Source organism: Furipterus horrens, unplaced genomic scaffold, assembly GCF_987537825.1.
Source record: "Furipterus horrens unplaced genomic scaffold, mFurHor1.1.pri manual_scaffold_9, whole genome shotgun sequence".
NCBI lineage: Eukaryota > Metazoa > Chordata > Mammalia > Chiroptera > Furipteridae > Furipterus > Furipterus horrens.
The window spans coordinates 33,391,655-33,407,568 of record NW_028327179.1 but is presented as its reverse complement, the minus strand read 5'-3'; the positions used below and the strand labels follow the sequence as shown (position 1 = coordinate 33,407,568).

The 15,914-nt window shown below is 35.8% G+C and overlaps 1 protein-coding gene across 3 annotated transcripts in view; it reads right to left on the bottom strand.

The window, feature by feature from the left end:
* The window catches only part of KRIT1 (KRIT1 ankyrin repeat containing), a 39,617-nt gene that overhangs the window by 23,289 nt on the left and 414 nt on the right, over positions 1 to 15,914 (bottom strand). For all 3 annotated transcript variants that reach the window (XM_090287247.1, XM_090287248.1, XM_090287249.1), the window contains exons 2-4: positions 4,383 to 4,488; positions 3,145 to 3,304; positions 23 to 115 (exon numbers count right to left, since the gene is read on the bottom strand). In XM_090287247.1, coding sequence (XP_090143373.1) covers positions 23 to 115; positions 3,145 to 3,304; positions 4,383 to 4,484 — 355 coding nt within the window. In that variant the 5' untranslated portion in view covers positions 4,485 to 4,488. The remainder of the gene's footprint in view (positions 1 to 22; positions 116 to 3,144; positions 3,305 to 4,382; positions 4,489 to 15,914) is intronic.

The window sequence follows — 15,914 nt, the reverse complement described above, 5'->3', positions numbered from 1 at the left end:
TGAAATAAAACTTGAACTTTACCTTTGACAACTGATGGGACAATATATAATGCTGCTTCTCTGCCCATCTTCTCGCCATCCAGAGGAAATTTCTTCAGTAGTACCACTCGTTTTCCTAATCATTTTTTTTTATTAGTAAAGATAAAAAAAAAGGGGGGGGGCTCTTAAATTTTATAAATTACATTGAGAATTAGAATTTTTTTTTTAAAGGCAGTAAGAGAAATTAAGATATTAAAAGTAAATTTTATTATGTGTCTGAATAAAAACTGGTAATTCTGATAATAGCCATTTTGTGTACAATCAACCAGCAGATTCAGGGTGCTGGTCTTGACTCAGTAGAAGCTTAGCTTCCTGTGAATAGCAAGAAAAACTGTCTTGCTAAGGATTTGGAGAGCCGCTGAACAGCAAGGCATCGTGCAGGCTCAAGAGGCATATCCTTCCTCATTCAGCAAGAACGCAGATGGTAAGAATTTTACTATATTCTAAGCTGACTAAGTTGGGTGGTATATATAAATTGCAAAATCTTAAAGTTTAGCACCTTTTCACTTAATCTGCAAGCTCTGCTCTCAATTTTACATTTTTAATACAATCTGATTGGACTATAAACTAATGTTTTGAGTTGTAATCAACACTCTTAGTTTATTTTTCCTAATTTGGCAGCAAGGACACAATAACCTACAAGCCTTGTACTCTAAAACTCTCATGTTCTAAATAAGTTAGCCATAATTTTTATCTATGCTCCCAATCTCCCCACCCCAAGAAACAGAACCTTGTTCCTGACCCTGGCTGGATGTCTTCTGTGGACAGGCAGATAATATGAATTCAAGCAGCTTCATTTAGTCACAAATATTGGTGCCAATATTTGTGATTGTTATGGCTCATTATTATTATAGCCTCCAAACAATTATTTTATATAATGGATTCTTTTACAAATTATAAATGTTTTATACAGAATAACATTCTAATAAATTTCAGAGGCAATATTTTTTTTTTGTCTGGTTTGAGGTTTTGTTTTACTTAATCTTCCTTGCCTTGCCACTTTCCCAAATCCAGTTTTGCTCCATTGTTCAACTGTCTGCTTTGCCAATTATATTGGTAACTATGAGATCTGTTGCGAGGGGAAAAATAAAAGCTGACTACAGGTTAGGAAATGAAGGTTCTAGTCTTAACTCCTTCATGAATGGGAGTATTATTTTAGCAGGTGACAACCTATGTCTTTTTATAGCTGTGAAATGATTATATACCAACTCACAGGACCAATTTAACAGTTTCATGAATAAGTACATTTGGAAATGTTTTGAAATTATAAAAATCACTGCACAAAAAAGTAAGGCATAACTGCTATTATAAAATCAATTGTGGTTTTCATGTGATGCCTATATAAGGAATCATTAACCTATAAAAATATTTCATACATTTAGAAAACCTCAATTGACTAAAATAGGATACGGTATGGCTCATTAATATAATTGTTTAGTTAAATAAAACTTCTGTATTTTAATTTCTTTTATTAAGAGCTACTTGAAAAAATATTGGGACATTTTACTAAGTATACAAGGCTAATAATGCGAGACATGTTTCGGGGGGACCTGTCCATTTATAATTTCTAAGAGAAACGACCCAGCCCTCTGGGCCAGGGGACATTTTATTAACACTGACACCCCTTCCACCCCTTCTTTTGGGTGAACGGACTAAATGGTAGAGTTTGGCTAATTCATAGCAAATTATTACTTGTCTCTCTCAGCTCAAATATGTGATTTGGGTTAATTGGACTTCTCTTTCAGGAATTTGATCTCAGAATAGATCCTAATGATTATAAAAATTTAGCAATAGTAAAACAAGTCTGGATGAAAATATCAGGAAAGTTAAAGACTGAAGAAGAAAAGTGACAAATTTGTGGCATCCAAAGATAGCCTTTTGCATGCCTTTATCACCCACATGATTTGTTCCCTTTTTAGAGAAGATCAATCTCTAGATCACATCTGAAAATTAGAGAAAGGAGATGCTCTTTGTGGGACTCAGAATATATATCAAGGATCTGTTAATTTATGCAGGTAATTATAATCTTGTGTTACAATGCTTAGAACCCCAACCCATAAAAACCTTCCACACCCTATTGGGAAGGTAAAATATGGTGAATGGTACCTCCAAAAGTTATGAAAAACGGGCTTACAGTTAGCTATCTCTAGAGAATAAATATCCAAAATAACTAATAAATCAAACCATAGGATTCAGCCTTATCTAGGCAATAAAAACAGTCTCTGTACTAAAACAGATGAGTTAGACAACGAATTTATATAAAGATGAACAAACAGAAAAACACCAAATAAGCTTTAGAGAGGTATGCTTTACTTCATTAACAACTATTTCAACTGCTGTTTGACTGGTATTACTTTTACTATTTTAATTGTAAATGCCTTAATCTTGGACACATTTATAATGTCTGTAACTTCTAACTGTTCTCTGCTTCTTGTGAGGTTAAGGTCTGAGAAAAATGATCATTAATTTTTAATCAGTTTCATAGGCTATACATTATTTAACAGGGTTAATATTCTTCTGTAATTCAGTTTGGCTTTTGAAAAGGATTTTCTTCTTGTGACCAAATGGGAAAAAAACCTCTGCCACCTGATAACTTATAGGACTCTTTCTAATACATGAATCTTAACTTTTACTTTTTTTGAAGAGGACTTTATAGTTTTCCCTGTCCTGGAGAAGAGAAATAAAAATAGCAGTTCAAAGATACCTAGGAAACTAGACTTCTAGCAAAAGTAGTCTGTACTTTTAGTTTTCATGTCACCCCTTGGTTTTCCTGTCTACTGAACAACTCATTAAATGGTGACTTATTTAAATACTTTCAAATTAGAAAAAATTAAAGTTGGTTTACTTTTTCTCTACCTGGATACTTATTCAAGGGGCTATGTTGTACCTTAAAAAAATTTTCTGAGTCTTTTCCAAGTTTTTTAAATGGAAAGGAACATAAAAAGAAATTGATATTAACATATATTTTTTAAATGTCTTTCTCCATAAGCATTTAAGTAACTGTGAAAGAAAGAGAGAGAGAGAGAGAGAGAGAGAGAGAGAGAGAGAGAGGAGAGAAAAGAAAAGAAAAGAAAAGAAAGAGAGGGAAAAATAATAATTTCCTACCTCTGATACCCTGGTTTGCAGGAGAAATTGGTTTGGTAGTTTCTACTACATAATCCAATATGCCTTGTGCTATTTCACTGTTGCCTTGAAGTTTAGTTTCCAACAAAACTTTCTTTCTCTTTTTTTTCTGTCCTTCAATGGGAACTTCATGCAATAAAATCTTAGATAAGAAAAATATTGAGAAAGATTAAATTTATTTGCCCTAGAATATAATAAACCAGCAGTCTTTCCTTTTTTTATTTATTTATTTTTTATTTTTCCAGCAGTCTTTCTTAACCCTACTGCATATTAGAATAACCTGGGAAGCTCTGAAAACAATATCAATGCCCAGCTTCACCTCTGACCTATTAAATCAGAATGATTAGGGAGTGGGCTCCTGGTAACGGAAGTTCTCAAGTTGTCCAGGTGATTCAACAGTGCAGCCAGGATGCCAGAGCACTGTTAAAGCAGCAGCCTCCTGAGAACCCCTGCAATAACCTTTAATAGATTTCAGATAACTAACCCCAAAAAGGTAATTTAAGCAACATTCTACATAAATTAGCTGGAGTTAGGTTAGAAGTATTTTATGATGTTTGTTTGGAATCTGTTGCAGATAAAAGATAACAATTCTGTTTTTGTTCCCCCTCCCCCAATCACATTTACTAATATACGCAATACAAGAGTGGGCACAAGTAGGCTTAGAGTTGTGAGAACATGAAACATAACTTATTCTTGTAATTTTATTAATTATTGTATTATTTTCCATACAAACTGTAAACCTACTTATGCCCCATCCGGTATGATTGAAAACTATAGAAAAATAACATAATCTCCTAAAAATTAAAGGTACATTTTAGCAAACTGTTAAAAATAATTCTTTGAGAAAATAACCAAGAAAAATGTGTAGACTGATTTTGAATAAGATGACTTTTGTAATTTTTTTCGTTTTATTTTTACTTTTGAGAGCCATTCCATAAATTGTACCAAAAAAAATCTATAAATTATAAGGAAAACTCAAGTACTTTTTAAATATCTAATAACATATGTATCAACGAATAGAAAAAAGGTCGAAAGGTATTACAAGGTATACAGTAAAAAAAAAAGAGACAGTAATAGAGATCTAGAGTTTTAATTCTAACTTGTCAAGATCTAGGTTGTCAAGAAGAATTTACAGGATATGGTAAGACTACATGTAAATGAAAATGATAACAGAATGACATTCAGTAGTAGCAAATCAAATGTTAGGAAATTGTTCTCACTTCGTATGACTTAGCTTTGTATTCCCGGGAATTGAGACTGGCAGTATTCTTTGGACGAATAACAGCAACATATGCATCTTCTATGTTTTCTGGATTTCCCATTGCTCTATAAAACAAACAAAGAAATGCCTTGGAAGATTAAATTAAAGGACACATAATAACTTCGTAACACAACTAAATAAGATGTTCCTTTTCCTATCTTAGAATATATATACTACCTAAAAGGCAAGCCAGATCTGACTGGTTATATCTTACCATTGAACTATTCAAAACCTTAGCTTATAATTTAAGACTTCCTTATAATATATTTTTCCTTTTCTATTAAAAGTAAAAAAAAAAAAAAAGAAATTAATGGGGATACATATTTTCAGAAGTCTTAACTGAATAAAAATCTGCCTTCTGTACCTAAAAAAGTGATACAATTATACAAATGTCTTCTAAATACAAAGTAAATATTGACTTGAAATAGTGATTCAGAATATTAAACACTTATTTTCCATACATTACACACTGAATATTATATTGTTAATAGTTAGGAAGCTGGAAATAGGTAGCTGCCATGATCATTCCCTAAATAACATAAATATTTTCTACCAAATATATATTATATGTATACATCTTCACTAATTTCCAATAATTGAGTTTCAAGCACTCTCTTGGTTGTTTAATAGTTCTATTTCATTAAGTGCTATTATTAATTTTTTTCATGGCTAACTAAAATGCTTCCCCACATTCATGTGCCAGCAAATTTCTAAAAGAACATCAAACAAGAAGTTTCCCAACCATAATGAGATGAACCTTTTTCATTTTTTTTAAAGATTATTAGGCATTAAAATGATCTGTTCATATTTAATGAGTTCTTTGTTGCCCCAACTTTCACAGAGAAAAAAAAAGGATAATTTTCAAGAACGTCTTTTGAATGTGATTTGAGAGGATATAGAGGAATTTTTATTTTTTCAACTGAAGTTAATCAAGTCGCTTTGGAACCTTTAATGCAACTCCCTAAATAACAACAAGAGGCCTTATAACATGAAAATTTCCTTTTAAAAAATATTTTAAAATTCAGTAGCTTTTGTCATTTTGAGTAAACATTAGCCTAAGATGAAAACAACCATTAAAAATTTAATATTATTTAAATAAATAATTTTTAAAATTTTAATATAAAAATTTGCACTGATTTCGATCCAGTGAAATGATATTTCACCAGAGGAACTACAGTAAAACATTAGGATTGAGACATTCATTTTGAAGACTTATATTCTTTCTCACAGAATTATTTTTCAGTTCTGTTTCCATAAAACCCACCTCATGCAGTACAGCTTCCTATGCTATAAAAAAGATGTCCTTTTTTCTTCTCAGAATTTCTATTTAGCAATAACTTATCATCTCAGATTAACAATGACTTCAAGATAATAAAATCTCACAAATTGTGAAGCATATGAATGCCTTCTTAAAAACTACAAGCCCCTAAAAGAAAGCCATTGTATAACATACGTGACACAATTACAGAAACCTTTTTTTCTGTTAAGTACCTAAAAGAGAAATCAAGTAATTTTTAGTTTTCTAAACACAACTTAAAGCAAAGCAATTCGTGTGCAGGTAAATTCATATTTCTTAAAAAAAATCTACACACAAAGTGCTTTATCAATCCTCATAACTTCTCCAGAAGATGAGATATAATAAAAGACATAACCATGTGAAGGTTATAGTCTTTTGTTTTTTACATCACTTAATGTTACCATATTCCTAAAAAGATCCTAAAAATTTATTTTCAAGAAATATTCACACTTGACTACTTGAAACATACAAACTTCCAGTGACATGAAAAAAGGAAAAAAGGCTTAAGTTAGGATAGAAAAAAAGCTATTAATATATGAAAGCAAAACTGCTGAGGCAGAAACACTTGTGAAGGAATTGGGAAAGTACCTTGAATTATCAATAATAAAGGTATAACTAGAGTTTGCAATATGCTTAGACTGAGTTTTAAACAAGGGTTCAAGTAACTAAGTATAGGAAATATGTAGCACTTTGTTATATGGTTCATTCTACTCTGGAAAATGCTCAAGCATAAACGATGATATGCTGCCTAAGTAATGAGGCCTTACAAATTACTTACGCCTTACAAATATGTAGAAGTGGTTCTCAACAAGGGGACCACCCATCAACGTCCTCCAGTTAATATCCACTACCGGGAAAGGACATGCATGCCTCTGCTCAAACGACTGCCACCCAACCAAGATGGCAAAGGAGTAAGTAGAAGCTACACTAACCTCCTCCGAGGACCTATCTGGAATTACAACTTAATTGTGGATAAATCATCTGGAATAACCAACTGAACACTAGCTGGAGAGAAGTCTTATAACCATGGAGAGACAGAAAAGGCTGCTTCATCACGTGACCGGTAGGAAGTGTGGACGCATGAAAGGGCTGGCTGGGCTCCCACGGGTGGCTGTTGAAGGGACTGGGAAACAACTCAGCAGCCAGGGGTCCCACTTGAGAAGGGCAGGGTCTAAACCACCAGCTGAGCTTCCCAGCCTACAGCAACAGAGTGGAAAGTAAAATAGCATCCAGCTGTGAAAAGCAAAAAGTCAAGAGTTTTTTGCTAGTCTCAAAGAAACAGCTGGAGACAAAGAGCTCTTAAACGGATCACGTACGAAATATTTTGGCCCCCACTTACCCTGGGCTCAAGCAGAAGAAGGGCAGAGGGGACTAGAGATGCTTGGGGAGAATTTGGGGTGGTGGCTTTGAGGAGAGAACTGATGGAGCAGCTGTCTGGGTCCCAGTGCTGACTCATCCCCACACTGCAGGCAGACCATTCCCCTCCAAGTGGCGTCAGCCTGAGGGGAAGCAAAAGCCCTGCCTGCAAGAATGAACCTGCCCCACCCTCAGTGCTTAAGCCAGACTGCTGATCACAGATTGAATAGATTAACAATTAAAGGAGCCAGACAAAGGCAGTAGATCCCAGGAAGTCTCCAATAGGCTGCCTAGGGACAGACTGGTACACGATCTGACACCAAAAGGAGCAGATCCAGGAAGTGCAGATTAATCTAAGAAGCAGCAACAAACAAGAAGAGTCACAAAAATGGGGAGATGGGGAAACAACCTCCCATTGAAAGGAAAGGAGGAATCCCCAGAAAAAGTGCTAAGTGAAATAGAGAAAAGCAAACTATTAGACATGGAATTCAAAACATGGATTATAGAGAAGCTCAATGAGCTCAGTGAGCTCAAAGAGAACTACAAAGAACTCCAGGGAAACTACAAGGAACTTACGGAGAATTACATCAGCATGAAAAAGGACATAGAAGCTATCAATAAGAAACAGGAGGAAATGAAGAATACAATTTCTGAATTGAAGAACACAGTAGAAGGAATTAAAAGCAGGCTAGAGAAAGCAGAAAATCAGATCAGCGACCTGGAAGACAATGTAGAAAAAAATTCCAACACAGTGCAACAAAATGAAAAAAGACTGAAAAAGAATGAAAAGGTTTTAAGAGAGCAGCAGGACAACATGAAACATAATAATATCCATATCATAGGAATACCAGAAGGAGAAGAAGAGGAGCAAGGGATAGAAAACCTGTTTGAAAAACTAATGACAGAAAAGAAGATGAACCCCAACAGGCCCACTTCAAGACACATCATAATTAAAATGGAAACATTAAAAGACAAAGAGAATCCTAAAAGCAGCAAGAGAGAAACAGCTAATAACATACAAGGGAGCTCCAATAAGGCTATCATCAGATTTCTCAACAGAAAAACTACAAGCCAGAAGGGAATGGCAAAAAACATTCCAAGCAATGAAAAACAAAGGCCTACAACCAAGACTACTCTACTCAGGAAGGCTCTTCTTCAAAATCGAAGGTGAAGTAAGGACTTTCCCAGACAAAAGACAAAAAGAATGTATCTTCAGCAAAACAGCATTGCAAGAGATGCTAAAGGGTCTGCTATAAGAAGATGAAGGAACAGAGACAGACAGAGAGAACACAAGTACAAAAGGGGGAAAATGACAACGAGTAAGTACCTATAAATAATAACCTTAAATGTAAATGGATTAAATGCTCCAATCAAAAGACACTGGGTAGCTGAATGGATTAGAAAGCATGACCGACATATATTCTGTCTACAAGAAACCCACCTTAAAATAAAGGATCTACACAGACTGAAAGTGAAGTGATGGAAAAAAATACTTCAGGCAAATAGACATGAAAAACAGCTGGGGTAGCAATACTTACATCAGGCAAAACAGATTTCACAGCAAAGGCCATAAAAAGAGACAAAGAAGGACATTTCATAATACTTAAGGGAAAAATCCATCAAGAAGATATAACCCTTGTGAACACATATGCACCCAACATAGGAGCACCCAAATATGTAAGGAAATTTTTGAAAGACTTCTGGAAGGATATACACAGCAACACACTCATAGAAGGGGACTTTAACACTCCTCTGTCTTTGAAGCAAAGAAACACCAAAGATAGCAAGGCAGTGAACAACACTCTAGATCGAATGGACTTAGTTGATATATATAGAACTTTTCACCCCAAAGAAGCAAAATATACATTCTTTTCAAGTGCACATAGAACATTCTCAAAGACAGACGACATGGTATGGCACAAAACAAGCCTCAACAAATTCAAGAAAATTGAAATTATATCAAGCATCTTCTCAGATCACAATGGCTTGAAACTGGAAATCAACCTCAAGGAAAAAACTCAAAAACATTCAAACTCATGGAGAATGAATAACATGCTATTAAATTATGAATGGGTTAACAATGACATCAAGGAAGAAATCAAAAACTTTCTGGAAACAAATGATAATGAACACACAACAACTCAAAACCTATGATATAGTGAAAGCAGTCCTGAGAGTAAAGTTCATAACAATACAGGCATACCTAAAAAGGACAGAAGAATCTCCAATAATACATCTAGCCCTACAGCTACAATAACTAGAGAAATAACAAAAAACAAACCCCAGAGCAAGTAGAAGGAAGGAAATCATCAAGATCAGAGCAGGATTAAATGACAAAGAGACTAAACAAACAATTCAAAAGATCAATAAAACCAGGAGCTGGTTCTTTGAAAAGAAAAACAAAATTGACAAACCTGTAACCAGACTCATCGGAAACAACAACAACAAAAATAGAGGACCCAAATACATAAAATCAGAAATGAAAGAGGAGAAATCATAACCGACACCACAGAAATTCAAAGGATTGTAAGAAATGATTATGAACAACTATCACAAGAAATATGACAACCTATAAAATAGACAAATTTCTGGAAAAAGATAATCTTGAAAACTGAATCAAGAAGAAGCAAAGAGCCTGAACAGACCAATTAAAACCAGGGAAATTGAAGCAGTAATCAAAAAAGTCCCGGCACACAAGAGCCCTGGACCACATGGCTTCAAAGGTGAATTTTACAAAACATTTAGGAAAGAACTAATTCCAATCCTTCACAAACTATTCCAAAAAACCCAAGAAGAGGGAAGACTTCCAAACTCTTTCTATGAAGCCAGTATTACTCTAATTCCAAAACCAGGTCAAGACACAACAAAGAAAGAAAACTACAGGCCAATATTGCTGATGAACATAGATGCTAAAATCCTCCACAAAGTATTGGCAAACCGAATCCAGCAACGCATTAGAAAGATCATACACCATGATCAAGTGGGATTCATCCCAGGAATGCAAGGATGGTTTAATATTCCCAAGTCAATAAATATAATACAACACCTAAACTAAATAAAAGACAAAAATCACATTATCATATCAATAGATGCTGAAAAAGCATTTGATAAGTACAACACCCATTTATGATGAAAACACTCAACAAAATGAGAATAGAGGGAGCATACCTCAACATAATAAAGGCCATATAAGAGAAACCTGAAGTCAACATCATACTCAATGGACAAAAACTGAAGGCATTCCTCCTGAGATCAGGAAAAAGAGAAGGATGTCCACTCTCTCCACTTCTATTCTACATAGTCTTGGAAATTCTAGCCACAGCATTCAGACAAGAAAGAGGAAAAAAAGGTATCCAAATTGGAAAAGAGGAAGTAAGAGTGTCATTATTTGCAGATGACATGACAGTGTACCTAGAAAACCCTATAGACCTCACGACAAAACTACTAGGTTTAAGTGAATTGGCAAAGTAGCAGGGTACAAATTCAATATTCAGAAATCGAAGGCATTTCTGTACACCAACAATAAAACATCAGATATAGAAACTAGAAAGAAATCCCATTTACTATAGCAACAAGAAAAATAAAGTACCGAGGAATAAACTTAACCAAGGACATAAAAGACCTGTACTCAGAAAACTACGTAACACCAAAGAAATTAAGGAAGATAAAAATAAATGGAAGCATATACCATGTTCATGGATGGGAAGAATCAACATCATTAAAATGTCGATACTACCCAAAGCAATTTATAGAATTCAATGCAATCCCTATTAAAATACCAAAGACATATTTCACAGACCTAGAACAAATACTTTAAGAAATTATATGGAACCAAAAAAGACCCCAAATAGCCACAGCAATCTTGAGGAAGAAGAGTACAGTAGGAGGAATCACAATACCTGATACTAAACTATACTTCAAGGCCACAGTAATCAAAATAGTCTGGTACTGGCATAAGAACAGACATATAGATCAATGGAAAAGAACAGAAAGCCCAGAAATAAACCCAGGTCTATATGGTCAACTAATATTCGACAAAGGGGGAAGGGACATCAAATGGAGTGAAAAGAGCCTCTTCAACAAATGGGAGTTGGGAGAACTGGACAGGGACATGCAAAAAAATGAAACTAGTCCACCAACTTACACCATACACCAGAATAAACTCAAAATAGATCAAAAACTGAAATGTAAGCCGTGGCACCATAAAAGTCCTAGAGGAAAACACAGGCAGGAAAATTTCAGATACCCCATGTAGCAATATTTTCACCGATATATCTCCTAAGGCAAGGGAAATGAAGAAAAGGATAAACAAATGGGACAACATCAAACTAAAGAGTTTCTGCTCAGCAAAAGAAGACATTAGCAAGATGAAAAGGGAATCAACCATATGGGAAAATATATTTGCCAATGATACCTCAGACAAGGGATTGATCACCAAAATATATAAAGAACTTACATGACTCAACACCTAGAAGACAGACAACCCAATCAAAAAATGGGCAAAGGACCTGAACAAACACTTCTCCAAAGAGGACATACGGAGGGTCCATAGACATATGAAAGAATGCTCAACATCACTAGCCATCAGAGCAATGCAAATAAAAACCACGATGAGATACCACCTCACACCAGGCAGAATGGTCATCATAAACAAATCAACAAACAACATGTACTGGCGAGGATGCGGAGAAAAGGGAACCCTAGTGCACTGCTGGTGGGAATGCAGACCGCTGCAGCCACTATGGAAAACAGTATGGAATTTCCTCAAAAAACTAAAAATGGAACTGCCTTTTGAACCAGCAATTCCAGTGCTAGGATTACATCTGAAGAATTCTGAAACATCAATTCAAAAGAATCTATGCATCCCTATGTTCATAGCAGCACTATTTACAATAGCCAAGTTCTGGAAACAACCTAAGTGCCCATCTGCAGATGAATGGATCAAAAAACTGTGGTACATTTACACAATGGAGTTCTATGTGGAAGAAAGAAAGAAGGAACTCCTACCACTTGCAACAACATGGATGGAACTAGAGAGAATTATGCTTAGCGAAATAAGCCAGGCAATGAATGAAAAATAACATATCCTATCACCTATTACAGGAGACTAATGAACAACAGAAACAAATGAGCAAAACTGAACCAGAGGCATGTAAACAAGGAGTAGAGTAACAGTGACAAGGGGGGAGGAGGGAGGGAGAGAAGCGGGGTTAGAAGGGGAAGGGTCTAGTCAAAGAGCATGTATAAATGACCCATGGACATGGACAACTGGGTGGTGAATGACTGGGAGAAGGGGTGGTCAGGGTGCGGGGAAGTAATGGGGAAAAAGTGGGACAATTGTAATAGAAAAACAAACAAACAAAAATTTTTAGTGGGGGAAGAAAATGAAAGCAAAATCGATTAATAAATTAGGCAGCAACCACCCCACCCCCAAAAACCCCTCACATGTAGGAAAGTGAATGAAAGAAAATGTAAAGTATGAAAATGCAATTTCAGTGAATATTAGGACAAAAATTTTCCTTCCCACTTAATATTTTCTCCCTGATCTCTCCAGAATTTGGCATTCTGAAGAAGTAAGTAATGACATAAGTTTCTTTGCATAAAACTAATAAGACCAGTTGTTAATAGAGATTTTTTTTGACTAAGACTTTGACTGGAATGTCATGCCTAAAGGAGACATGCTTGCGTTCTGGTTGTTACCAAAAAGCCCTGAGGAACTGGAATTGACTTTCAAAGATAATAAAAGCCCACGAGAAAAAAGGCCAGGTACCTCGGTTAGTTGTGCGGTTTGTGGCAATCTTTCCAGGGAAAGAACGAAGGTTGCTTTCCTGAAAGATAGCTAGAAGGGACCTTAAGGCACAATGGAAAACCTGAAGGACTTGGAAAAGACAGATGTTTACAGGCAAGGGTGAATGGCAGGTGTGTGGCTCAGTTTCTGTGCCCTGAAGGGCAGACTAAAGGTAACCCTAAAGGTTACTTGTGTAAGTTCCATCAAAGCATACGTAAAGATCATATAGGACCACTTGCTGGTCTTGTGTTTATGCAAACAAACAGGATAAATTAAAAATGGACTTAATGTAGTCCCTTTAATGACAAGGAGGGTAATCTTGAGAAAAATCGCAATTCAAGGAAAATCACAATGATCAGTGGTAGACTCTAAAGTAGTGCAGCTGTCTTTAAAGCTTATTTTCATTTAAAGTTTGTTTTCATTTGAAAGTTAAACTAGGTCTGTGACTTAATTTACAGGCAAGAAGAATGTCAAATGCCTTGCAACTGGATGTCTTTCCAATAAGACAGTCTTGCAGATTTAGAGACTCGTTTGTGGGTTATGTTGTGTAAATTAACATGTGTGTTCTGTTTTCATAGAGCGTAAGCCTATGATCTCATTACCTGAGTGATTGTCTGTACGTATAGGCCTCACTTAATCCTGTCTGCATTGCTGCCTCCTGAGACTCAATGGTTTTGCTGAACTAAGTGGCTGGGTTGGTAAAGTATGGGGTGGTCTGTGGGCTTCACTTTAAAACTAGTTTCTCTTTTCCATCCTAATGCCTTGGACAGAAAGGGCCCAGAGGTCTGAGAGGGGGGGAAACCTAAAGTATTCCCCTCAGCCCAAACTAAGTACTGTGTGCAAAAGGGTTTTGGACAGGTGTGACATGCCTTGCATACCTTCCTCCAAAGAAGCCTTTTTTTTCCTAATGTGGGACATTGAAAAATTAATCTCTGCCTTTTGTCATCCAGTGGTTATGGATTGAATGATGTCTTTTAACCCTATTGCCAAATCTGTTGCCTCCAGAATACAACAAGGTTGCCAGCCTGTTAAACCAAGCACGCCGTTGTCCGGAGACAGCCAACTGACATGGAGTCTGCACGATCATTCCCCATGTGGGAAGGCCACCCTCCCCTCCACACCCCACTCTTATTAGGGATTTCTGGACCCAAGGGTAGGTAGGACGACAACCATGTCCAGCCTGAAGCAGCTAGAGGAGCTTGAGACCTTCACCCATTGTCCTTTATAAGATTATAAAGGGTCTTAAGTCTGAGAGGGGAGAATTGTTACAAAGTGGGGGTCCCCCCATAAAAAAGAAAACACCAAAAAACAAACAACTGCCACCCAAAAAGTACCTAATTGGGATCATTTGAAAATATGTAGGGGCATTTCTGGTTGTCACTATGACTGGGGGAGGGGAGGTGTACAAATGTCATTTAGTCCCCAAAAGGGAGGTTTGTTAACATCTTTTTTCTACCCTAGAAAGTCCTGTTTAACAAAATGCCAATGTCTTTAATAAGAAGCATCTGCTATATAGAGTACAGCTGTACAAACTTAAAAGACTTTTGCAATGGAGGAAGATTCAGTATATGAATATCGGGATCATAGATTTAGTATCAGAAGTCAAAAATAGGATGATTTAGAAGTTTGTAAAGTACATGCTAAGGAAAATTACCAACAATCAGAAAGTATATCTTCATAAATTAAAGAAACAAACAACGGAACGTCATCTTAGAGCTCTGTAAGATGCTCCTAAGACAAAAATATAAAATAAAAATCCCCCCTCCTTCATCCTTAAGCAACGTTTCTCAACCTTTTAAAACCCACACCAATTTTAACCAAAGCAACCAAAAAAAACCTTACTGTCTCTAGTTGAAAATCACTAAAAAAATGCATTTTTATTCCCACCAGCCAAAATGATTTTTATCAAATTGTCTTTAAGTTTTTATTGCTTTCAATTTCTAAATATGATATTTAATGTACTTTTAAAATAATATAAAGTTAACACCTATAATGCTTATTATGTGTAAGACGTCATGCTAAGTGCGTTCCATAAATTAACTCATTTTATTCCCCCCAAACCTGATGATGTAGGATTATTATTCCCATTTAACAGAAGAAAAAACCAAGGTAAAGTGGCTAAGTTACTTGCCCCTTCCCCATTCTGCGGAAACAAATCTATTTTAAAGCATTATATATAACATTAAAAAGAAAAGGTGGAGACTAAACATCAGTAAGAATTCCCCTACAGGGATTTTTGATCATAAAAACTTTATTCTTTTGCTTATATTGGTTTATGGCAATAAAGAGAGGAAGTAATCATAAAGCAGAATCCAAAATACCTATTAGTGCCTCTTCTCCCTAGGCTTGCTTTCTTGTTCCTTCAACCAATTCTACCAGTCACTCCTTACCAATATCAACAAGCGTCACCAATAATTTTAAAACTCTTTATGTTAAGTGACACTCTACTGTGCAATTTAAGATATTTAATAATTTTTAAATAGCTTTTGAAGGCTGGCTACCAGAAGGAACTAAGTAATAACTGGAATTGGGAACCAAGTGAATTCCTACAGCGAAGATCAAGCACATTTAATGAGGTTATTTGGGGGAGCATGATTTCATCCCCCAGCATATCTAAATATGCTATACATTAATTGTTAGGGTAGTTCTATCACCCAATTCTAAGAGGGAACCAAACAGTACATTAACACGGGGTTAAGAGAAAAAGATCATGGAATGAATTGTTTTACATTGTCATTAAAACAATTTTGAGTTATCGACATTTCCCCCAAATAAGATGAGGAGAGCAAAGCTGTTAAAAGACCAGATGAAGGGAGAATCTGGGACGACACACAAGGTGACAGTGAGGGAGGAACGGAAGTGAGATACTGAGTCGGGCCAACTAGAGCAGAGACTTCTGGCGAAGCCAAAAGCAACGTGGAGAAAAAGCAAAGAGAAAACCAAAAGCCTCAAAAGACGGGGAGAGGTGCAGCGAGAAGTGAGCGGAAATGACTTAGTGAATCGCTTTCCCTTAAAGGACAAAAATAAACACATTGCCTGGGATGTTTTTC